The sequence below is a fragment of the Manis javanica genome, chromosome 3 (genome assembly GCF_040802235.1).
Source record: "Manis javanica isolate MJ-LG chromosome 3, MJ_LKY, whole genome shotgun sequence".
NCBI classification, from domain to species: Eukaryota; Metazoa; Chordata; class Mammalia; order Pholidota; family Manidae; genus Manis; species Manis javanica.
The window spans coordinates 139,646,522-139,673,339 of record NC_133158.1 but is presented as its reverse complement, the minus strand read 5'-3'; the positions used below and the strand labels follow the sequence as shown (position 1 = coordinate 139,673,339).

The 26,818-nt window shown below is 30.6% G+C and overlaps 1 protein-coding gene across 1 annotated transcript in view; it reads right to left on the bottom strand.

Annotated features, from left to right (window-relative positions):
• SI (sucrase-isomaltase) overlaps positions 1–26,818 on the bottom strand; it is an 84,353-nt gene that overhangs the window by 23,234 nt on the left and 34,301 nt on the right. The window contains exons 22-34 of the mRNA XM_073232134.1: positions 25,411–25,499; positions 22,898–22,947; positions 21,938–22,108; positions 19,644–19,799; positions 14,149–14,355; positions 9,464–9,618; positions 7,835–8,003; positions 6,490–6,586; positions 6,276–6,388; positions 6,066–6,191; positions 4,450–4,578; positions 3,570–3,680; positions 1,849–1,911 (exon numbers count right to left, since the gene is read on the bottom strand). Coding sequence (XP_073088235.1) covers positions 1,849–1,911; positions 3,570–3,680; positions 4,450–4,578; positions 6,066–6,191; positions 6,276–6,388; positions 6,490–6,586; positions 7,835–8,003; positions 9,464–9,618; positions 14,149–14,355; positions 19,644–19,799; positions 21,938–22,108; positions 22,898–22,947; positions 25,411–25,499 — 1,636 coding nt within the window. The remainder of the gene's footprint in view (positions 1–1,848; positions 1,912–3,569; positions 3,681–4,449; positions 4,579–6,065; positions 6,192–6,275; positions 6,389–6,489; positions 6,587–7,834; positions 8,004–9,463; positions 9,619–14,148; positions 14,356–19,643; positions 19,800–21,937; positions 22,109–22,897; positions 22,948–25,410; positions 25,500–26,818) is intronic.

Below are 26,818 nucleotides of genomic sequence, written 5' to 3'. Positions count from 1 at the left end.
GCAGCAATGAAGATCCTCTAACTGCCCCAGCAGCAATGAAGAATAAAAAGAGGGAGAAACAAACAGGGGAGAGAAGAGAGCAGTCTTGGGGTCATATATGGATTGTAAAGAAACAGTTTAAAACACATAGAAATATATTTTCAGTGCTTCTTAGAGTCACAAGAAAGTTTTTCTCCTGATCTTTATAGAGTCCTATACTGCTGGCTTACTTTTGTGGAGTATGGCCGGGAAGGAAAGGACCTTGGTTTAGCATGTTTTCTGAAAAAATTTCCCCAGTTTTCTGCCCTTCCAGACCAACACATTATTCCACCACCCCCACCTCTTTGTCTTTCTCTCTCACAACTTGGCCTTCCCATCCAAGTGATTTACTCCTTTCCTTACCTATTCCCTACTTGCCAGACTGCCCAAATAACTGCCAAGGTAAGAATTTGTATGTTACACAGGATTGACCTTCTGCAGGTAGATCAATTACCTGAAAAACATTGCCACCTGCACACTTTCCTGTCATACTAAGACAATGTAGTAACTGCAAGATCAAGGCTTCTCTATGAACAGGATATGGAAGGGCACTGTGCATAGAGAAAATGCACAAAGTAGAAAATATAGGGATTTACAAAATACATATATCATTTTTTAGAGTTGGACTTCATTTTATCATTTTGTTCAATAATTACATTTACTCATAAGGTTAGAAGGCTCAATGGGTTTATAGTCAATGAATATTTTCTAGGCTAGGATGTCCCCTAGAGCACAGTGAGAAACAATAAGAAAAGTAACACCATATTTTGTTCGTTAACTTACATTGTTCTACTCTTTCAGCAATTCATTCATTTTTCTCTCTATTTTATTCTTTCAGGGGACTGCTTTTATTGCTTTAATACAAATCATTGGTTATATCCAGAAATTTCATCAGGAATGTGTGATCCAACAGTTTTAACACCTTTTTGGAAAATGATTCCAAGTGATTCTATATAAGCTACTGTAAATTCATGATGCTCTCCAAAATCTACGTAAAGAAGCCATGCCTTCTTCTCCAGTATATCGATATTCCAGAAGAGTAATGGGTAAAACATCAACTGAGAGAACACTGACTTTTATCAACAACATGGTTCAATAATTCTTTGAGTTTACTTTAGAAATAATTTGGTAAGTTTTAAGCATGAATGCACCTCGAAGTTTTCATGCTTACATAAACTTGTATGATTTAATGATTATAATTTGATGTACCTAAAAGATTTTGAATTTTTAGTTTCATTGATTTTTCTATGGTTTTGATGTTATTTAATTTATTTCTGGCCTACTCTTTATTATTTCCTTTTTTCTACTAGATTTTGGCTTAGTTTGTTTTTCTTTTCCTAGTTTCTAGAGGTGTAGTTAGGTCGTTTATTTGAAAATTTTCTTCATTTTTAAAGTAGGTGGTAATGTGATCAGCTTCCATTTTGGTATTGAATTGACTGCATCCCATAAGCTTTTGGTATGTTGTATTTTCATTTTTGTTTTTCCAAGATACTTTCCAATTTCCCTTTAGATTTCTTCTTAGACCCATTTGTTGTTCAAAAACATGTTGTTTAATTTCCACACAGTTTTAAATTTTCTGGTTTTCCTTCTGATAATGATTTTAGTTTCATTCCACTATGGTAAAAAACCATACTTTCTATGATTTTAACATTCTTAAATTTTATATATCTGAATAATTAAATAAATTGATTTAAATATGGTCCAATTAGAATATTAGAAAATAAGCCATCTAGTTTCTTAAGGAAAGTATTCTAATTGAATTATTGGTCAAAGTGATCATTAAATTAAGTGCTGAGTTTCTTTTAATTACACAATTACTGTAAAACTTACATTAACAGCTTCATCCTCAGATAGACTTTCATCTATTTTTACATTGGGCAAATCTGGCCAAACCTACAAAAAGAAAAGAAAAAGGGAAAACAGTTCAAAACAAATTCAGTATACTATGACTTTGTTATAAATAAAGTATAATAGAGTTTTAGGGGCATATTATAGACTCAAAATCCCCAGATCAGTAATTCATTCAACTAGTTTTTTTTGGTTTGTTTTCATATATATATACAATTTGTGGACTATTCTTTTTTTCTATATTAATTTCATCTTTAATATAGCAAATAAGAAAAAGAAAGCCAAACTTTGTAGTAAGTAGTGATTTGAAAGCAATGCATGTAAGCAAAGTGCGGATCAAGAAATAATATCAAAAGCATATTCTAAACTTAATTTAATGTGGTATATTAAAACTGTTTCTACAATTGCTCTAGTATTAAAACCTGAAAATAATGAATATATTTTTATTTGACAGGAATTGGAGACCTGAGTTGAATGGTGTCATGTAGGGACAAATATACTTTTCTGGTTTTCACAGTTAATACTGAATCTCCTCTCTCACCCTCCACTACTGCCCTTGCCTCCCTGCCTAGCAGTGTTTTCCTCAACCTCAAGCACAAACACGCGAAACAGAGCCCAGATTCAATCACACCAAAAGCTCTGGAATTTGAATCTATGTTGTAGAAATTAGAAAGTTCCATAGAAGATATAAATGATCCCCAAAGGACTAATTACCGACAAGGGATTAGTTACTGATACAGAGTAGTTTTCTAAAGGAAATAGGGTAGAAATTTGAGAAAATGTATATGAATATAGAATGAGAAGAAAGTAGAAAGTAAATAATCCCTTTCTATGGCCAATATGTCATACTCTATATTGCATTTTATTACAAGATCATGACTTTTCACTAAATTCATCATAGGATTTTTTCTATTTTATTTTTACCTTTTTATTTTGAAAGATTGTCAGACTTACAGAAAAGCTGCAAAAATTATACCTAAAGTTTTTCTATACCCTGCACACTACCTCTCCTAAAGTTAACAGATTTATAAATACTGTACAGTCTTCAAAAGCAAGAGATTAACATTAACACAATAGGCCATGTTTGAATTTAACCACTTCTATCACCAGTGTCCTATTTTGGTCCAAGATCCAAAAAAGATGCCACATTGCATTTAATTATGTCTCTAATTATGGGAATTTGTTATTATATTTTTTCATTCTATTATGATGTGAACATTTATTTTCCTTACTCTTTTAAATGTAAGCTAAATCAGGGTATTTTCTATAATATATTAATATACCCAGATCTGAATATTATTGCTTGAATGAAATACAGTGAATTATATTTTTTGTTCAAGTCAGTAATAGAAGAATAGCTTTTAAAACATTATTTATTTTATGAATGAGATATTTTTAAGAGAAGTACAAAAATTTAAGTGATTCCTTCAGTACAGAATAATAAATAGTCATCTTATATATGGTACTTTTATAATTAAGGAAATATAATGAATTACAATTTGAATGATAAAATAGACACATGAATTCCATGAATTAGTTTTGTTTCTAGTAATCTGAATTGAACCCAGAGTTTACTTATTAGCTATTAAATCATTACATTCCTGTATATTTCTCCCTCTGAGCATGTTTTAATAGTTTTTTAATTAAACAGAAACCTTCAACAAAATAGCACTTTATTTTATTTCAAAATATCAACTCAGTACCTTTGCCCAACAAATATCACTGGTATTAGGCCATTTAACAAAGACATCTTTCTCCTGTCCTCTTTTAAATGCAGGGTAAGGTTTTGTTTCATTTCCTGAAATTGCTGGATCCTAAAATTAAAATGAAATACAAACATGGTAACTATGGAATAAAAGTGTAGCCACTTCGGTAGCTGTTATGAAACATTATAATTATCCATTATTACTTTATCATTATACTGTTCTCTCTTATGCCCTGACAAATTGAGTGATGGTATAAACTTTAGTGTTCTAGCTAGACTGTCCTCTAAATTCCTTAGAAGAAAATTTTAAGAACTTTTGAAATTACATTAACTATGATTTCAAGCAAAATTACTAGAGTGTTTTTTTTTTTCTCCAGGGGGATTTCTGATTATCTAGCTTGCTTCCTGTAAGATATTGATAAAATATTCTCCCCACTGATTCACTAACTGGAAGGCAAATTTTAAAACATGACAACATAAGAAGCAATCCTAGAGAATGATTTGAGAACTATATAGGAATAGAAAATCTGGCATCACTTAGTGATAGCTTCTATAAATTGAGGCCAGTTTGGAGCTTGGATGATTCTAGAAAACAGCTTGCTTTTGTCTTCCAGCTTCAGTTTTAGGTCTCTAAGGTTAAGTGTAAAGGCAGCCTGGTGGCAACCCATGTAAATAAAATTAAGTGTTAAAGGAAGAAAGTTTTAGATTTGGGAGTGGGGTTCAAGGTTATCTACTTCCTACTTTGAAATAACCCCACACACACATGTACGTACACACACACTTACACACACACACACACACACACCACCAACTTTAGGCAGGAACTCTTAATAAAATCAAAATAAGACCCAGATAAAATATAAAATATAAATACTGACCAGGATAATAATGTATCTCATTCCTTCATTTCTGATTTTGTCAACAAACTGAGGAAGGTCATGGAATTCTTCACCAATTGTAAAATCTAATTGTCTTTCCATGTAATCAATGTCTGTGTATTGAACATCCTGAAAGATACAAGAATCGTGGTAGTGGGCTAAGAATCACTGCAATAAGTGCATCACATTGCCATACTTGAGGAAATAGTAGCAATATGAAAGTTACAATGCCTTCTTACATGATCTTAAAAGAGAATTGATCAAGTAATGCAGTTTTCAAAGAAAAAAACTAACATGTAAAGATGCAAAATAATCTAAGAACAAGTTCTGTTTTGTTAATGGATAATTTAGTATTTTTGATTTGGAAGTAAAAACTCCTTCAAGTCAGCATTTTTTGCTATGTAATTCCCAAAGACACAGCAGTAAAGGAATTATGAATCATGAAATTTTATTAAATGGCAATTTGGAATTTTGTAAATAATAGATGTTGCTATATTTCTAGAAACTTAAAGCAAATATAGGATGATTTAAAATAATCCCAAATTGCCAAAGGGGAAGAAATAATTATTAGTAAATCCAACAATCATTGTAAAATTCTTCTACTATCCACCAAAGTCATTTTTGGACTAGCACAAGCTTAAATAAGGAAAATATTGCTTACAACTTGGTATTTACAAATATGCTTAATCTAATACATGTTTGAATTTTATCATGAAATATTTAATTTAAGCCTAAATAACAAATTCATTAATTGTTTTCTCCTAATAGAAATAACTCAGTGTCTTCTTTTTGGTGTTATAAAACATATATAGCTGATACAATGAACCTAATAATGGAAAATCCCCCTTTTTTATAAAAAAAATTTCCACTTGCACATTTCTGTATCATCAACCTACATACTTAATTTCCCCATAGGATTGTAATCAGGAACCATATACTGGATTCTAACATAGATATTGATGTCTTTTAATGAGGTCCTTTTAGCTCTTTTTAGAATGAGTTCTTATATACCAAGCATTCTAGATTTCAAAGTGTGTTACCAGAAGGATCCCTGGGCTTTCTTATAATGCAGAAAATAAAATCACAGAGATTGACTATTTCTGGTTACATAGGAATATTTACTTCCTGAACATTGAGGGAAGAGGATATTCTGCAAACCTTCTAATTCCGTATCCTAACATTACGACTATTATCTATTTCAGGGCAAAACTCCCGAGTTACAATTCCAATTCATTCTCTGTAATTTGTTACATCAGTTGATGAAATAGATTCCTGTTTTCTTTGAGTCTCATTTAAAGAAAATACAGGGTATGTGTCTGTTTATCTATGTGACCCAAAGTTTATGAGGGAAAGTCAAGGGCACAATGACTTATTTAGCACAACTCAGAGTCATGAAACTGGGGAGAAATAAGGAAGGAAAAGGAAAGATATTATCTGTTTATCAATCTGATATAAATTTTTTATAAAAATCTCATATCCAGTTCATTCGGTGCTACTAAACAACAAAGTATTGATTATCACCAAATTCTTAAAATAATTTTAAAGTACATGTATTTATTTCTTTCTGCTTTTATAGCTGATACATTTAACACCATCTTAAAAATTGATATACATACATAGGGGATCTGAGCAGCCACCATATCATCATATACTTGCTGCACCTCTGAAGTATTTCTGTACCCATAGCGACATAACTGGAATCCCAAAGCCCAATAAGGTGGCATGACTGGTCGGCCAATTACCTTTGAAAAAAACATTATTTGTGAATTAAGAGAGTCATTTTATATTATAAAGAAAATTAATTTTTTTTAAATGTGCAATCATACTTCATGGTATTGCTTTGTTGCAACTTCTGGTGTTGGGCCCAAAAACATATAAAAATCCAAGATTCCTCCAATTACACGGTAGGTGAGAGCAGGAGTTGGCTGAAATGTAACATCTGTAAATCCAAAATATGATTAAGTTTTTATCTATATGTAAGATATTATTTTATTAAAGAGTCATATGAAATATGAGAAATTCAACAATAGATTGGTTTACCCATTGCATTGCTGTTAAGCAAGAGAACTCCATGAGCGTGATTCTCATCTTCCAGAGACATGTGGTAGGGATGAAATCCATAGGAAGTAAATTTATACTAAAATTAAAAAAGTAAGTATAATACACATTTAAATAATAACTGCATAGGAATTTTGTCAATGTAATGTTTAAATTCATTATAAAATTGAGCATAGAAATTTAAATATTCCTTCTTTGCATACAAAAACTATGCATGAATTAAAATAAATTTATTTCCCCTCAAAAACAACTTCATCATTATTTTAACAGTTACTGATTTAGAGCATGCAAAGGAATAGGCTACAAATTTGCAGCACCCACCCACAAACATAGCCACACTAATGTAAAAAAGCCATTGGTATTAGAGTACTTGTGTTTATTTCCACAGGCTATCCTAATTTATTAGTAAATTGGTGCTTCTTTTTAATAATAAAATGCCCTACACGTGATTAAAGTGATGAAAGTACTCAAACTCATTAAATACTTAGTAGGATAATATCTAAGTTTATATAGTATTATATAGTAATATTTTATATAGTATTTTAAATAATATCTTTTGTATACAATAACATATATATGAAACATTTAACCTCATTTTCTGCTAAATCTTTTCATTATTCAGAATAGAAAACCTATTCTCAGGATCATAAAATGACTTGTCAAAGGTCACAAAACTTGTAAGTTGATGATCCATTATAAACTGACTTCTTTGATCCACACTGAATCCCAATAATTGATCAGAATATGAAAAAAAATTGCATATTGAGAATCAAGATATGTTAACCATAAAATGTCAATACTAATGTTGAAGAAATTTACAGATGTAAATTTTGGTAAAACGTTCTTTCAAGTTGGTATAAATGTAAAACAGCCTTTAGAACCTTAGTTTGAACTATCGTGATACAAATAAAAGTTGTTTGAACACCTAACATTAAAAAGTGGTTAGCATCAAATCATTATTTAAAAAGTAGAAAAAAATTTCAAGGAGAACCCTAGTCAGCTATTTTGTAAAAGCTGAGAGTAAATGTGGACTTGGCAGGGAAAACTAAATCTCAACATTCTTTCTGTGCAATTGACAGGATAAGAAATTGGATCACAACCTCACTTCTCACTGTAGTCAGTGATGTCATCCATCAAATTTTTTAATTTCTCCTGTAATTTATGGTGACTATTTTGTTTGTTTTTCAGAAAATCATTGTAACAGCTCTTGAGGGTCCCTTGCCCCTTTGTCATTATTTCATTACCGAAGTACAAGCCTACAAAGAAAAGGCCTGCATCCTAGTCATGGTCTTAGTTGCTTCATGGGTAGTTAAATATTGGTACCTACACCAGGGGGTTGGTCTTTTGTGAACATTCCCCAAGTATGCCAATTCAGATCTTGCTTAAATGTTTTATGTTCCACTTCCCCAAAACCATAAATATATTCTGATGGCAGGCGAGTAGATATTTGAATGAACTGGTCATTAAAAGTAAATCCAGGTAGGTGAGAATCCCAACTGAAAAAAGAAAACAATTATATTACTGTAAATACATACAATGTAGTGTCAAAAAGAATAATGGTAATTCTTTCTTAGGTGATCTGAAAATCAATGTTTTTCTCTATACACCTTTTTGTACCCAGATACTAAATAGAAACAGATAATTGTTCCAAGATATTTTTCATTTGGCTAAGAAATGTCTGAAATATGTTTAATACATTCACTATTATTAACACTGAATCATACTCGATTATATATTTAAGTTTTGGAAAAATAATGCTTTTTAAAATAAAACTACTATGAAGTTATAAATAATATATGGCCTAGAAGTAATATATGTCCTAGAAATGCAAAGTCCTCCATTTTTCTGTCCCCTTGAGATAATCACAGTGAATTTTTTCTACATGTAGAATAAAAAGAAATCAATATTCAAAAGAACTATAAGGCATAATGGTTATTTTAACTTCAAACTCTCTTTACTACTCTTAATACTTTCCTTCTTTTTTTATTTTTTATTTATAAAATTTAGTGTTTACAAGGAAATCCAGAAAAAGTGTGTTACAGAGATTGCACTGTTTTTCTAGTTATTTCCAAGAAGAACAAATAGGAGGAAAAGTAATTAAAGTTGGGGAAAGGAAACATAATTATTACAAAGAATTTGGAACATATTAAGTAACATTAATATAATGAATAATGCTTTCCAAGTAACAACAACAAAAAAATATCTTTGCAGCAGGTTTTCTTTACAAAATGACTGAGTTTTTTATCCTTTTGGAAAAAAGTATTGCCATAACAACAAAAGTTTAAAGACAATACATATTTTTCTTCATTATTTGTATCCATCGTGACCCAACCTAAAAATGGCTTAACGTTTTCTAGAGGATACTATGGCAAATTTAATTGCATAAAATGTTACCTTTTCATATATCATATATAGGAATAGAGTGTGCAGAGCTTTTAACTAAAATAAAGCTAACAATTTTTGAAATTTATTCATTGTAACAAAAATATATTTAGATGTACATATCTTAATTTCCTTTCATCAGAACTAGGCAGAGAAAGTATTAACTTTATCATATTTCAGAACCAATAATCTCCAATTTCAATAGTTTTAATAAAATATTTATGTAACAGTTCAGATTACTTAGTTTGCCAACACTCATTATGTTTCTCAAGAGGAATCTTGATTCTTATTCTCAACTTGATTAGAAGAATGAGTATGACATTTAATAATGAAACCAATCACATCTAAAGTGTAAATGAAATTTTAGAGTTAATTGCTAATGATAGTCCCATGGTTGTGCTAATTGTTTGGTTTAAAAATGTTAAAACAGGCCAAGTTATTTAATAAGACTAACCAATTTTTATGTGATGAATGATACTCTAGCACAGTGAAGGCTGTGAAAACAATCATCTTACCTTACCCCTTCTAAATGAAAATAAAAATATCCTTCATATCAAATAAATCAGTCACTTACATAACTCTTCCTGTGCTTCTCCTTCGAATCTGGATGCCAAAAGGATTTTCCTTGATTTCAACATCATAAAGTCTATTTTCATAAGTACTTGCTGGCATAGTTGGAATGTTTAATGGAACTGGAACTTCATATCTCTTATTTTGGGGATCATAAATCTTTTGCCGAGAAATAATGAAAATAGATATATTTTGTTCTTATTTCTAATATATATAAATATCATTAACTAATTTATAGTTCAAACAAGACTATTTAAAATTCTTACTTAAGTGATTCTGAATTCTGTATCCTTAGCTCATATATCTACATGAAAAATCCTTATACATGCATATGATGGTACTATATCAAATGGGATGAAATTCTGTGTTTTATGTTTTTTAAATGCTTTGTAATTCAGTCATCCATACAATGAGAAAACTTTAAAAATAAAACGTTTAGGTCTAAATACTCTCTTATATGGAAATAAAAAGTTATTTACCACCTCATGGTTAGATAAAGAAGTTGTTCAATATTTTTTGTCATATATATGATTTTACAATGAATCTTAATGCTGATTTGTTTTTTCATGTCTTTATTTCCTCAGAGTATTTCCTAGAAGTGGTAGTATTAGTTTAGAGTGTACTAACATTTGTAGGGTCCTTGATGTCTATTTGTAAACTGTTTTCCAAATTAGTGTACTAATTAATATTCTCAACAGAATGTGTACTCTAACTTAAGTTAAACTAAAAGCATTTATTTTTAAATTATCATTTATTTCCTTGGTGATGAGGATTAGTCTTTTCCTACATGAGTATTCAATATTTAGGTTCTCATTCTTGAATTAGTCTTTTCATCCTTTGCTTTTTAATGAATGTATATATTTTAATATTTTTATTCCAATTTTTATTTCTTCTGTGAAATGTTTGCTTATTAGTCCTTAAAATTTTTCATGATTTTATGAGTTGAAATTGCTTCCATTTCTCATGTATGTGTTAGACATTTACCCATTTTTTGCTTGCTAATTTTTTATAGTGTTTGCTGATGTTGAAATATGTTAAATTTTTATTATGGAATTTATGCCTTTGGGTCTGTGGTTTGAAAGGCCTTTACTAGCCAGGTACAAAATAAATATGGAGCTATATATATATATATTTTCTGGTCTTATATTTGTTTATTGTTTTTATACAGATTCATACATATATCTTTATATATATATATATATACACACACAAACATATGCACATATATATCTTTCAACACATATCTGTATAGAAAGATATATATACATATAATTATATACACTTATTTATGCCATCTCTATTCAGTAAACTTTCAAGTAATATTACCTGTAGTTCCACAGTTCTAATTTTATAAATGATTATGAAATTTTAAACTTAATTCTATAATTTTTATTATTTTTTTTACATTTTTAACAATTACCATTGTCATGTGTTTATTTTTCCAGATGAGTTTAAAGTCTCAAAAGTTATTCTATTAAAATTTCCATGGAAATACTTTAAAAACATATATTGACCAACATTTGAAAATCCATGAACATCATCCACTACATCAATAAAAAGGACAAAAATCATATGATCACCTCCATAGATGCTAAAAAAAAGCATTTGACAAAATTCAACACCCATTCTGTACCAGCAAAAAGGTATAGAGGGCAAGTACCTCAACATAATAAAAGTCATACATGTCAAACCCACAGCCAACATCATACTTAACAGTGACAAGCTGAAAGCATTTCCTCTAAGATCGGAAACAAGACAAGGATGCCCACTCTCCCCACTTTTATTCAACATAGTACAGGAGGTCCTAGCCATGACAATCAAACACAAAGAAATAAAAGGTATTCAGACTGGTAAGGAAAAAGTTAAACTGTCACTGTTTGCAGATGACATGATATTGTACATAAAAATCCTAAAGAATCCACTCCAAAACTCCTAGATCTAATATCTGAGTTCAGCAAAGTTGCAGGATACAAAATTAATACACAGAAATCTGTTGCATTCCTAGACACTAACGATGAACCAGCAGAAAGAAAAATCAGGAAAACAATTCCATTCTAGGAATAAACCTAACAAAGAAAGTGAAAGACCTATACCCTGAAAACTAAAAGAAATTCTTGAGAGAAATTACAGAGGACACTAATAAATGGAAATTCATCCAATGCTCTTGGGTAGGAAGAATTAATATTGTCAAAATGGCCATCCTTCTTAAAGCAATCTACAGATTAAATGTAATCCCTATCACAACAACAACATTCTTCAATAAAATAGAACAAACAGTAGTAAAATTCATTTGGAACCACCAAAGACCCTGAATAGCCAAAGCAGTCCTGAGAAGGAAGAATAAAGTGGGGGGGGATCTCGCTCCCCGACTTCAAGCTCTACTACAAAGCCACAGTAATCAAGACAATTTGGTACTGGCATAAGAACAGATCCATAGATCAATGGAACAGACTAGAGAGCCCAGATATAAACCCACATATATATGGCCTATTAGTATATGATAAAGTAGCAATGGTTATACAATGGGGAAATGACAGCTGCTTCAACAGCTGGTGTTGGTAACACTGGACAGCTACACGCAAGAGAATGAAATTGGATTACTGTCTAACTCCTTACACAAAAGTAAACTCCAAATGGATCGAAGACCTGAATGTAAGTCATGAAAGCATAAAACTCTTAAAAGAAAATGTAGGCAAAACTCTCTTGAATGTAAACATGAGCAAATTTTTCATGAACATGTCTCCTCAGGCAAGGGAAATAACAGCAAAAATGAAAAAGTGGTACTATATCAAATTAAAAAGCTTCTTCTGTACAGCAAAGGACACTATCAGTAGAACAAAAAATCATCCTACAGTATGGGAGAATATATTCACAAATGACATATCTGATAAGGGGTTGACATCCAAAATATATAAAGAACTTACATACCTCAATAACCAAAAAACAAATAACCTGATAAAAGAATGGGCAGAGGATCTGAACAGATACTTCTTCAAACAAGAAATTTCAGTTAGCCAACAGGTACATTAAAAGGTGCTCCACATAGCTAATCATGAGAGAAATGCAAATTAAAACCACAATGAGATATCACGTCACACCAGTTAGGATGGCCAACATCCATAAAACAAGCAACAACAAATGCTGGCGAGGATGTGGAGAAAGGGGAACCCTCTTACACTGCTGGTGGGAATGTAAATTAGTTCAACCATTGTGGAAAGCCGTATGGAGGTCCCTCAAAAAATTAAAAATAGAAATACCAGTTGATCCAGGAATTCCACTCCTGAGAATTTACATTTAGAAAACAGGATAACAGATTCAAAAAGATATATGCATCCCTATGTTTATCACAGCACTATTTATAATAGCCAAGAAATACAAGCAACCTAAGTGTCCACCAGTAGATGAATGATAAAGAAGAGTGGTACATATACACAATGGAATATTATTCAGCCATAAGAAGAAAACAAATCCTACCAATTGCAACAACATGGATGGAGCTAGAGGGTTTTATGTTCAGTGAAATAAGCCAGGTGGAGAAATACAAGTACCAAATGATTTCAGTCATCTGTGGAGTATAACAACAAAGCAAAAATTGAAGGAAGAAAACAGCAGCAGACTCACAGAACCCAAGAATGGATTAACAGTTACCAAAGGGAAAGGGGTTGGGGAGAGTGGATGAGAAGGGAGGGATAAGGGGATTATGGAGCATTATGATTAGTGCAAATAATATAGGGCGGCACGGGGAAGAAAGTATAGTACAAAGACAAGTATTGACTGTAAAGGATCTTATTGCACCGATGGACAGTGACTGAAATGGGGTATGTAGTGGTGATGTGGTAATAGGGGGGAATGTAGTAACTACAATGCTGCTTATGTCAAACCTGAGTATAAGACTGTATATCAATGATACCTTAATTAAAAAGTAAACTAAATAAATAAAACTCATCAATTGATCTAAAATGTGTTAATATTTTTAAAAACTTAGTTTTATTTAGATATTTTAGTTCTTTTTAATGCCTACCATTGCTTTATAACAGTTTTTCTTAAAGATAGTCAACTTATCCCTATGATTTTTAATACTTTTGTTTATTTGATTGTACTTCTCATTTGATTTTGCTAATAGGATTTGCCTCAACTTCAGCTTCTAAACAGTGAATGACAGCATATAGGAAACAGTTTTTGAGATATTTTATATCCAGTTATTTTGCTGATCTTTTTTTATCATTTCTAGAAGTTTGCTTAATGGATTCTCTTGTAGCTCTCAAGTAAAAAGAAACTGCTAAATGTAACTGTTGAGAGAAACTGTTACTTTGTATGTCTTATTATAGTAGTAAGAAAATTAAGATCACTTTTTAAAAATAACAGAAATAGTAAGAGTTCTGTTTTATTTTTTCCATTTGTTTGTTTTAATGGGACTACCAGTATTGTCCAAATCTAAATAACTTACTTATTTAAAAAGAATTCAAATATTTTTAAAATCACCACTATATTATTATTCAAAATTTCAGCAAAAATCAGAATATTGTGCACCTATCCTATGAACTGTGTAGGGAAAAATATTTTTATAGAATCAAAATGTCATCAATCCAATTACTAATTGTTAAATTACATTAAAAATTCAAGAAACTAATCTTTTAAAAATCTCTTGACAGATGAGTTATCCATTGGGATAGTTTATGACTAACATACCTTAAACTGAAGCATATCATTTTTGTGATATTTCACCTCCACACGAAGAGTTGAGATGGGTTCAGAAGGTAGCTTTATTCGAGCATTTGCAGTACTCAGGTGGAGGTCAGCTGTTATACCCATTGATGAATATTGACTTGATGTAACTGAGTAAGAGTTGTGTTGTCTAGGAAAGTAACACTCAGGTGCTTGGGATCCAAAAGATTTCTAAAAACCAGTACATGTTCATTGTCAGAAACTGTAAGCACTGTAATATTTGAGTCAAAAAAAATGAGGTAGACATGTTTCATCACACGATTTACAAATTTTATTGCCAAATACTAATTAAATTGTAATCATGGCACAAAGTATCTATTATGCAACCTGAGACACCATATACTAAAATGTTAATGCAGAATATTTCTATTTTGACTCAAAAATATACCAGTAGAGCAGAAAGATAAAATGTCATAACTTTCCAACTCAGAAAATAGCATGAGTATGTTTGCATTTGCAAATTGAGTCAATATATTAGAGAAAAGTAAAATCCTATTTGGTTTTTGTAAGAGAAAAGTAAATCCTGTTTAACCAAATCAGATTGTTAGGTCTCTGATACTCTCAGCTTCAAGCAATCCTTAACTGATAGGATTACTACAGTACTCCTTCTAAATGCATGAAATTGAGTCCCAACAGAATCAGGTTTATGCTTGACTTTAAAAAACTGAAGTCTGTATACATCTCCCTCTTAGCTAACTTTCTGCCCAGTATCACTTCCCCTTTATCTTTCTGTAAGTGTTCTTGTTTATCTTTTTTATTAAAGGTTCATCAGCATTGCTATTTTTGTAGTTAAAATGGATATAATCTTACTACTCAATTTATACAAACTCTAAAAAGGACCTAGGCTAGGGATTCAACAGATCATTATTTAAAATGTTGGTTTACCCAAGTAATATTTAATAGATTATGTGTAAAATGTATCTTTTTGTAGTTTTTTTGTAAATTGTTTGTTTGGATGGGTTTTTTTTTTATATTAAAACCTGCCCTTTTCCACACATCTATGTTTTAGAAGTAAGGAAGTTACTTGGAGCATTACTTCTGAGATTTTTAAATCTGAGGTTTTCAGATGACATAAGAGCAACATGACTCTCAGGGTTAATATGATCTAATGTCAGCTTCATACAAATGTAAAATAAGATGAAAACAGGTGATTTTGTAGAATCAGAGAGGTACTTAGAAGTTCTAGATAAATTTTTTTTCTTAAATCATCAGTGATTTAGGATGTATCAAGAATTCTTTTTTATATTGTCTTAATAAAGGCTAACTTTTTTCCTTTAATGTTTAATTTCCTATTAAGTTAAGCAAATTAAGAGTTCATGCAGAGTGACCACAACCAGACTGAGCATACAATCCTACCATTATTTGTCCCTCACTACTTGATGTCTTCACTTCCTTCCTCAAAAAGCATATTTCTTTACTAAGTCATTCCTGTTCACATAATTTCAATCCTGGTGCCCCCTTATTTGCATTCCTGAAGTTAGTTGCAAAACAACAATTATAAGAAGAAAAAAAAAAACTCTATATTCTCAGTGCCTGGAGCTGTGTTTGAATGTGGTTTGAGAAATATACATAATCATGCAGACTTCTCTCCCTTTATATAATCATGTAAGTTAGAGGGGGTCTTAGTGATACAACCATACTATATTTCCCTAGTTTACTCACTATCACACTGCTCTGGCTGATATTTTCCTTCCTTCTCTGACCACCAACAAATCCTTCCCAATTATTGTCATCACCTAATGGTTTTCCTTGATGTTTAGATATAAGAAGAAAATCAATCACAACAAACATAAGACAGAAACACCACTTCTACCCATCACCTCTTAACCTCTTATCATAAGATTTATACTGCTTGTGCTTCTATTTCTATCTAAGGTGAACAATTTCATTTGGGCACCCAATTCCATGCCTCCTTGTCTACAAAGACATTTCTCTTGCATTTCTCAACTTTCTCCTGCATCATAACACTGCACTTATTATAGATTATTCTCAATTTTATTTATTCTTTTTAAAAAAGAAACTTTCACATGACTAATTTCTCTGATTACTGCCCTGTTTTTTTATACTTTTTCTAGAGCAAAACGTAAAGAGTTCAGAAAACTATACCAAATTTATCCCTTTATTCTCACATGAATTTTCATTCTCACTCTAAATAGGTTTTTCTCCCAGAACTCCATCAAAACTTCTTTTATAAAAGTTACTAAAGACTTCATTGCTATCAAACCCAAACGTCAGTTTCCAATTCTTACCTTGCTGATTTATAAGCCTAATTTGCACAGTTGATTATTTTCTCCAGCTTAAGATGCTTTATTCTCTCGGCCTCAAAGAACCAACATTTTCTTTGTTTTTAATCTAATTCTTTGCATTCTTTCTCAGTCTGTTTTCTGGTTCCTCATCTTTTCCCTGACTCTAAATTTTGGAATGGCTCAGGATTTAGATTTAGAACTCTTAATTTTCTATCCAAGGTCTATTTCTTGATGTCATCCCATCACCTGTCTTTATATACCATATATATGCTGACTCTAAATGTTATATCTTAATATATATATAGTGTTCATATGTATATGTGTGTGTATACACATCAAATGATCATTCCACAGTGTACACAAATATTGAATCATTTTGGTTGTACAACTGAAACCAATATATTGTTTTATGTCAATTAACTCTCAATTTATAAAACCTTAAATATATGCACAAATATCAGTCACTACTTGTTATTAATTCTACAATGACCACTCTGGCTCAAAACACCAGTGATATTTTACCTCTATTACTGAAACAGTTTATCTCCTGGTCTGGGTGTCTTGGTCCTCTAATGGTCTATTCTCAACACAGAAACTAATAAGGTGGAAGTTCATTGAGATGAAAGTTTAATCCTCTTCTTTGTCCATTCAAGACTATCCAGTAGCTAGGTATCTCAGAGTAAAAATTATAATCCTAAAAGTAGACTAAGTGATTGGTCCACAGTATCTGCTTCCACATGTCTGTATCAGATCCTGCTGCTATTTCCCTCACTCATTCTGTTTCAGAAAAAATGGTCTCCTGGCTGTCTGTGGACATACCAGGTACATTCTTGCTTCAGATGCACTTTAGGTTGAGGCTTTCTGAAATATTATTCCCTTCCTTCCTTCCTTTCTTTCTTTCTTTCATCTCTGTTGAGAAATGTCACCTTCTCAAAGAAACTTCCCGTGTCCAATCATTAAAATTATACCATCATCATTCTTCACCCCCTTCTCCTTTCCTACTTTATTTTTCTCCACAGTACTTATCTAACACAACACATAATTTTTTAGTTATTTGTTTATTTTCTGACACTAGACTATAAGTTCTATCAGGGAAGAGAGTTTTCTTTATTTTGTTCACCAAGAACAGTGCCTAGAACATAATAGGTCTCAGTAAGTCTTTGTTAAATAAGTCAATGAATAAATAGTATGGAAGTTATCTGTATCCTAAATTATCATATTTAATGGTCTTCTTATGCCTGACATTCTAATGTTAAAGCTTCACTTACTCAACATAAAAATCTGTAAGGTGTTAAAATACTAATAATCCTGGGAAAAGTAAAATTTTTACATATTCCTATTAGCAGTTATTTGTGCCTTAGTACTCATCCTTTACATTCATTTTTATATGAAAGTAAGTGAGTATTCACTAGGTGCAATGGGAAATGGGTATGGGTTGAAGAAGAGCTGCAATTTAAAGAGAAGGTACTGGGGACATGGGAAAATATTTTGTTATTAGACTTTGATTTCAGAATCTTTTCTTTTCCTCACTTCTTTTAATTCCTCTATATTCTTAAGGGTAAAGATTGTGTTGCTTTATCAAGCAAAATTGGGGAATACAGTGTGACCCTTCATGGTCACACTTTGGATCTCTCTGCAAGCTATGGAGAAAGAGAAACGTGTTTGACACCTGGAATTCGGCCTAGTGCTCACAATGAGGTCTTGGTTTTCTTCTGTTCAACATAAATAAGTTCACTGATGTCAACAATGGACAAGGTCCAGCTGTGACTTGATGGATCAAAACAAAAAAACACAACACTCTGTAATTATGTCTGAACATAATATAAAACAGAACACTGTAGTAACCACAAAAATAACTGCACATCCCTAATCTTGGCTAATATGAGTGGCTGCTGCTGTTTTGCCAATTATAGTTTCAGCATTTGACTAGTCCTCACTCTGTTAGATAAGATTTTTCAAGATACCAAATCATTGAATCATCCATGTTTCCGGAGTAAAGACCTGCTTGCATAAACTGCCCCAAATCACCTAACACAAACCCAAGCTTACAGTAATTCCTTTTAAGCACACTTACTGAAACATCCCCGTGGTGTTCAATGAGTAATAAACTCAACTACAGATATGGTCCTGCTGGTCTCCACTGGAGGATATCAACACTTCAAACTGTTACCTCACACCAGTGCTTCCGATGAACTGATAAGTGACTTAACAACTACTATGATTCTCAGAATCCTCATTCAGGGTTTAACTTTCCTGGCTTTCCACACTTTGGGGGAAAGTCTAATTCCTATAATGCCATCTGCTTTGTTGGCTAAACTCTGACTAATGAACTCCTAATGCATACATTTTGCCTACTAAAATTTTCTCAATTCTATCAACTTTCTGTTCATGCTTTTGTATTACAATATTTTTTTTATATTGATATATATACTTAATTGTTTGGCATCATTCTGAAATTTTCTTTGAAATAAGGTATGTTTTAAATAAAATCTTTTCTTTGGTAGCAGAGGTTCTCTGTATTTCCTCATAAAAACACAGACATCTTGGAAGTTACTGGCAGATGTGTCTTGACTATCTTCAGTGGTATAACACATGCATTTAATTTTCTGCTTATATGAAATGAATACTTTTTTTCTGACAAAATGCAATGATGTAACCAAAAACTAAGAATTTAAAAAATAAACATAGTAGGAGGGAATCCTTACCATATCCCTTCCTGTAATAATGTCTGCCATTAATAGCCACTATCATTCTGTTAAAAGGATGCCTAAAATGACTGGCTGGAAATTCTCACCCCTCAGTGGGACAGACATAGCCCACCAATTTCACAAGTTTTAATAACTTGAGATAGTGCTTTTGAAAGACTGTCCCCTACAGGCATAATTTCTTGTTCAATTAAGCTATTCATCCATAACCAACACGTAATAGAGTTCAACAAATAGAGCACTATTTTATTAAATAAAAGTTATACTATCATACTATCCAAAGTGGCTGGGAAGCAAATCACACATCCATTTAGTCTAGCATTTATGAAGCAATGTCTCTGGCTAATTATCAAGATAAAGATAAAATTCTCTACTGGAGGTACTAATTTCAAACTCCAAATGTTTCTCTAGATGAATTTAGTTCGTATGCTGTATGAAATTATATGTAAAGCTTACTTTGAAATGCTCAAATGAAAGCCTCATGAACCATAATTAAAATCCTTATTACCGTTTGCCATAAACAGCCACGTTGTTCACACATGTCTTTATTTGGAGTGTCTGCATCTAGATGACAAGAAAACCTTTCATTTTCTGAGAAATTTTGATTCCATTGAACTGTAAAGTTTCTTCCAAGGTTAAACTTGAGATTGTAAATTAGGAGAATCTTTGAAACAAAGAAAACATTAAAGAATATCTCTGACCATTGCATAATTTAAAAATAGTTAACATTTATAAAATGCAGCAACCACATAAATTATTAAAATCAAATCATTAATAATTTTAATATCATACCTAAAGGACAAAACAGAAAGGAGAAAACATATAATTTCACTGAAATAGCTAGAACCTCAAGACAGGAAAACAATGAGAAATTGTAGAATACTGATTCTTTATTTTTCCACCACTCATCTAATACTAAATTATTGGTAATATCAACATAAATACATTCTAAGTTATTTGAGACATAGAACATTTTCTTAGAGTGTTTTTGTCTAACTCTTAAAGACATCTTTAAATACAGACATGAGTCCAGTTCTCAGTTCTCCCATTTAATGCTCATGAGTCTTTGGGAAAATTGTGTATCCTGTATTGCCCTCAATTTCCTCCTCTTGTAAAATGGGGATAATGACTCCTACTCTTAAAGGGGTTTACAAAATAAATAATATTGAAATTTAAAGCACCTAAAACAATGACTAGGGAATACTAGATATGAAATAAGTGTTCCCTCAAGGAAGAAAATGTTGACCACCTTGGCTGATATGGAGGCCACAAAGTCAGTGAAGAGGTATGGATTACTTTAAGTCTGTCCCTGATTTTATCCATTGCTTACATTTTTGAGGAATAAGTTAGAAGGGAAATAATATGCCATTATGCAAAAAAGAGAAATATTTTTTATATTTACACACATATATATGCATATGTGTGTTTGTATGTCCACAGAACACACATACCTGCATATATATTCTAATACACAATTATTTCTATTATTGAGATATTGCTAAGATATGCTTGGTTTGGTTATTGTTTATATATGTAGGGAATAACATGGGCAAAATTTATTCCAGATTTTCATCTACATAGCTGACTTTCTTTTGACACTAACTTCCTTTCATCACTCTACATTTCAACATTCAGGAATGAAAACTCATTAAACTTGTCAAAGGACAGAAAAATTAGGAAGGTGTATCTTTTAGTGTCTGTGTAAATCTTTACATAAGCATAAATATAGAAACAGATATAAATTGAGATTGCATAAGCCAAATAAAATTATTTTTGTATTATGCCCTCTTGGTAATCTTTGTAGGAATCATAAAGGTCTCAATAACTCATTACTTAATTTATACTAATTCTTATATTTATTAATCATATTGATAATTGTTTATATTGATTAATTTCCAGGAATATATAAATTATATTTACTAAAAAAAGTTAACCGATATACATTTTTATGAAAATTGCTCAGTGAAAAGCTCTGGGTCAGAGGCTCAGGAGTTAGACAAAAACACTCTAAGAAAATGTTCTATGTCTCAAATAACTTAGAATGTATTTATGTTGATATTACCAATAATTTAGTATTAGATGAGTGGTGGAAAAATAAATGCCAATAAAAACCACTTTCAAGTTTTAAATTATTGTCTAACATTTTTAAATACTTTATTACCCAAAGCAGCATAATGATTTAAATATATTTTACAAATGAGGAAGCTAAGAGATTAATTTGTCTGTTGAAATGTACAGACTGCAGGGCCGGAATTCAAGCCCAATTCTGTTACTTCTTTTCACTCTCTAGTATACCTTTTAAAAGAGACAAAATTACAGGATAAGAAAGTGCTCATATTAGAAGAGAAGAGGGTAAACAAAAATTTGGAGAGAACAAGTACATGATATATTGAGGACAATGAGAGGGCATGAAAGAATAAGCAGGGAAAATGAAGAAATTGATTAAGTCAATATCTTAAAGAGTCTAAATGAGAAGCTAACACACTTAGAATTTTTATTGTATGCAACAGGTGAGTCAGTTAGAGCTCAGGGTAGGAAAATGATATGAAAAAATATTAAGAAGACATAAATAAGAGATATCCAAGGTAAAATGAAACGGAGAGGGAGAAGTAGCAAGGAGCACCCAATGTTGTTATCTAAATATAAATTGGAATAACCTAAGATAGAATATTGTCAGGAAAACAAAAAAGCAAAAAAAGCTATGTCATGAAGAAAACAAATCACAAAACCAAGAGCATGGAAAGTTATATATGTTAAAAGTGAGAGTATATAACAGCTAAAAATTTTAAGAGTTGTATTCACCTGGTCAGAAGCACTATAAGTAAAATTATAGTGAGCATTCATTGGCTGATTAGCTTCCATCACTTTAACTTCTGTAACAGTGTCTGTCAACCCAAGGATTTTAATAGTCTCAAATGCTAAGGTGGTTCCCTCTTGGTATGATGAATGTGTGCATGTAATATTTAATTTGTTCTGAAAAGAAGATTATAATACTATATATTAAAAAGGTCATTGGAACAAACCTGAAATAATAATAAAGATGTGAAATAAGAAAACAACCAACAGCTATTCCTCCATTCCCACCAGCTCTCCACATCCAAGTAGCATATACAAATATACTCATTTTACATATAAATTAAAAATTAATAAAATATAAAATAAAAAATTATATGTATATGTATCTAAACATGTCTTTTCAATTTTTTTATACATGACATAAAATTGATTTCCAGAGATAACCTAAACTACTGATGATGCAATTCATGTGTATCCCTTCTTATTCTAGCTCTAACACTGATGAAGAATAATTTAGCTTTCTTTGGCAAAAAAGAAAATATTAAGAAATCCAGCTTCTACAAAAAGCATTGCTCTTAATTATTCAAAATCTAACCTTCTGCTTAGATTTTTCATCTTCACTCAAAATACATGACATTTATTTCTGTGACTGATATATTAAAACATTTTCAATTTGTTGAATTATTTTCTTAGCCAAATTGCTTAAACCAAATGTAGTGCTTTAAGAAGTGTGAAGATTTCAGTGCTTCAATTTCATCACAAGCATACCTATTACATTTAAATATAATAATTTCAGATAACAATGTATTTATAACTTAACAATTTAAATTTAACAACATATTTATCAATTTATTCCATTGAAGTCTGGAGGTAAATGTAAACATTTTTAAAAAAATCTATAATAAAGGCATAACTCAGACAATAATATGGTATATATTTAACTGTGCATCCAAGGAGATTGCTTACATTAGAAACTGAAAATTCATAAAAAATGTAGATGCCTTTTTCTATGGTATCTGAAATGAAAAAAAGTTATGAGATCAAAATGTAACGTTAAATTCTCTGTTCTAATTTTTATAACCAAACAATACTTAAGATACTTGATAAAATTAGATACTGTTTATTAATGAAGGAAATAAAACAAATCATTCTTGTAAATTAAGACTTAATTGCATTTAAACAAAAGAAGTAGTTTATTTCGCAGTAAGTAAAGGTAATGAATGCATATTTACTTTGATTTTTCAAAGACTGTCAAAGTATTTCTGAAAATTCAGAGAAAGCAAAACTTACAGTAAAATTTACATAATTGTGAATTTTTATTTTGAATGATATTTTGCCTTTCTAGTAAGCCATTCATATTCAATTTATCTTGAGAAAACATGGTACACCATTTTATTTTGCATCTTTTAATTTTTTTTCATTATTTGAAGAAAGTGAATCTGGAGACATATTAAAGACTGAAATAAACTTTAATGAAGAAAATGGAAGAAAAAACTTTAATGAGGAAAACTGTTTTCTATACTATATATATAATAAATTCATCAGCCAGTTTCTTTAACAGAGAAACTGAAGATTATGACTAATTTGGAAGACACATAAAAAAAAGAAAAAGAATCTTAAGATTTATATATAATTCTTTCAATAACATTAATTTACTTATAGTTTTAATCCTAGGAAATAAATTTAGAATCAAACCTGAACTGAAGGTCATTTTATTGTTTCCAAGTTTAATTACAAACTGATTATTTAGAAAATTCTGACTTTGTCTTTTCAAAGCACATAACTATATAGATACCGTATTTGATGACAGATTAAATCATATTTCCATACTCAACCATCTTCTTATATGAAAATAAATTATCAATATAAATTTTTACAAAAGAAATGAATGCATTTTGGAATATTTATAAAAGTTGAAAAATAGGAATCACAATATCAAATCCCACATGTTATCAATAGAAGTGTTATCTCAACAACATTGTTGAATTGATTATTACAAATAATTTAGTTATACTGGAATCCACTTTACAGAACTTCTAGGTAATAAATGCTTGGAACCTATTTTTTTGGGAGAGCTCACTTTATCGTGCTTATACTCGAAAGTATTTGAGAAAGAGCAAGAATGCTGGTTTTCTGGAGTACAATGAGAAACAGAGAGCAATAGAGGAAGACTGTGTATGTGTGTGTGTGTGTGTGTGTGCGTGTGTGTGTGTGTGTGTGTGTGTGTGTGTGTGTGTGTGTGTGTGTACAAAAGTACAGATCACTTAAGTGCGCTAGGTCTTTGGTATAAAACTGTGACACTTAACTGCATAAAATGGAGAATCATTAGAGGGTTTTGAGCTGTGATGATTTGAATTATCTTTTAAAGCGTTACTCTGCCTGTGGATTGTACATAGAATGTAAAAGGGGACTGACAAGAGCTATAGACCTATAGACCAGTTGGGGACCTATTGCAGTAATTAAAATGAAAGACAGTGATGATAGAGGTGGAACTGCTGAGAACCCAGATCAAGGTAGAACCAAGAGAAATGCCTAGGTTGTGAGAAAGAAGAGTCAGCTCAGGTTTTTGGTATTTTGTAGAGATGAAATTAGTATCAAATGACAAGGTGACCCCTGTAGGTTATGTAGATATATTGTGGTTCTCTATATTTTCACTATAAGACAAAAAAGAACAGGAACATTTTTTATTGATTTCATATTTTCAAATTATAAGAGAGCACACCAATACATCAACTATTTCTCAGTTAAGTTAGAGATATTTGGATGTTTCATATGCATATAAAGGTATGTGGATACTCTTTCATACAACTGAGAAGTAATGAGCGAAGATAGAGGCTAAACTATAATTCCTTTTCTACAGATATATATAAAAAACATACCTAAAAGACATCTATTAAAAAAATGGGATTAAAACATACACTTATTAGAGCAGTTGTAATTTACTAATTTAATCTAAAAAAATACATTTACTATGGCATAATTAGATATTAGCAAAAATTGACTTAGTTTATGTTTGAGACTCATGAAATAAAATAAAAAACAATAACTGAGATAAACTTGGAACCATTTTATGATAACATTTTTACCTTAATAATTTGATGTTAATTAACTAAAGCGTTAAATGTTGGAGTTTTTATAGTAATAAATTTTAGTTTTAACCACTAAAATCATTAAGAATGTTGAAAATATCTGGAAATTTATTAGTTATTTTAATTAAAAATAATCATCTAATAAAGGTATCTACAGTTGTCAAAAAACAATGAACCAATAGACAAAACTAAATATTATAAATTTTAAATATATATAATTTAGATAACAATGTTAAATCTCATATAGTAACTTAAAACCTTAATATAAATAAAAAACAGGAATTAAAAGTTAAAGCAACAGGTTTTAAAAGGATGCAGCTTTCTATCAATAAAAGCAAAATTTCCCATCATCAGAATGAGCATTTTAAAGCATATTACTGTGACATTTACCTTTAGTTTCTCCATCGTCCCAGAAAAGATCTCCTTTTGCTGTGTTATCTTCATCTAATGTTACTATAAGTCCCAAAGGGTTCTTTCGGCTGTTAAGTAAGTTTGGGTGTGCATATAATTAAAAATAAATTTATAGTATTGAAATATTCCGTAAATAAGTCCATTTCAACCTAATGGATTTGCAGTTATCCATTCACATGAGAGAACTGACAGAAATAAAATTCATATCCACACTTAATACTTTTTTCAGTGAGAAAAACAATTTATATACTTAGAAAATAAATGAAAGGAATAAACATAATAAATATAATACAGAATTTCTTGTAGGCTAAGACATCAACAAAATTGAAACCATATTTATATTTCAATTCAAAGAAAAAAAACTAAATATATCTTTTAATGCTCAATTCAGCATGTCATGTATTTGTCACATAACAATTAACCTTAAATTGCAATGTATCAAGGTTATATTTTATATTTAAAATAATGAAAAGTACAATGTAATTTTTTAAATGCTTAGTGGAATTTCTAATCATCTTACAAATGGAGCTAATTCTATCATGAAAAATTAGACATATAATTTATAAAAAATGTTCTTAGTTATATATTACCATAGGTTTTAAAATTTTAAATAACACCCTTGAGGCTATACAGTCTATGTATCTGCTCTATACAGAATATATGGCAAAGTGTATGCTTTTCTTGGTCAGTATAGTTCTAGGGTATATTCTTTTTTTTTGAGATCAGAGTCATGAAAATAGCTATAGCATGAAAACAATAGGTTTGAAGATGTCAAAGTAACAGAATTACTAACACATGTTAATTCATTCATTAATTTGTTCCTCAACAAATATTTAAAGAAAATACAGAGCCTATTATGGGTCAGGCACTATTACTGGTTTTGGGATTAAAGCAGTGAAAGTCAAGTCCCTCCTTTCATGGAGTCTATAGTCTAGGGAAGTAGACGCACTACATATAAGAAAAGGTAATATAATCCCAGATCTTCTTAATATTATGAAGAAAATACAGAAGGATAAAAACAGAGAGTGGCTGTCAGGATGTTGCAGAATATTGGGAAATAGTGTGGATTGAATATAACATTTTCTGTGGCCTTGTCTCCAGAAAGAATGTTGTAAGATGGAGTACCAGGATTTTTAAGTTTCTTCTTTTATCCTAAATACATCTGGAATTTATTCTTACAGAACAACTTAGTTTCAAAATTGTTATTTACGTAAAGAGAAATGTCAGCCTCATTTATCAACTTAAACATTAAAAATTTTAGCAGAAAGAAAAATATTGTGAAATTTGTGTAATGAAAATCCAAATATGTAATAACTGACACTTTTAACAATTGTATAACTTACTTTAATAACAATTGGATGTTACTTTAATTCATATTTTTATTAAG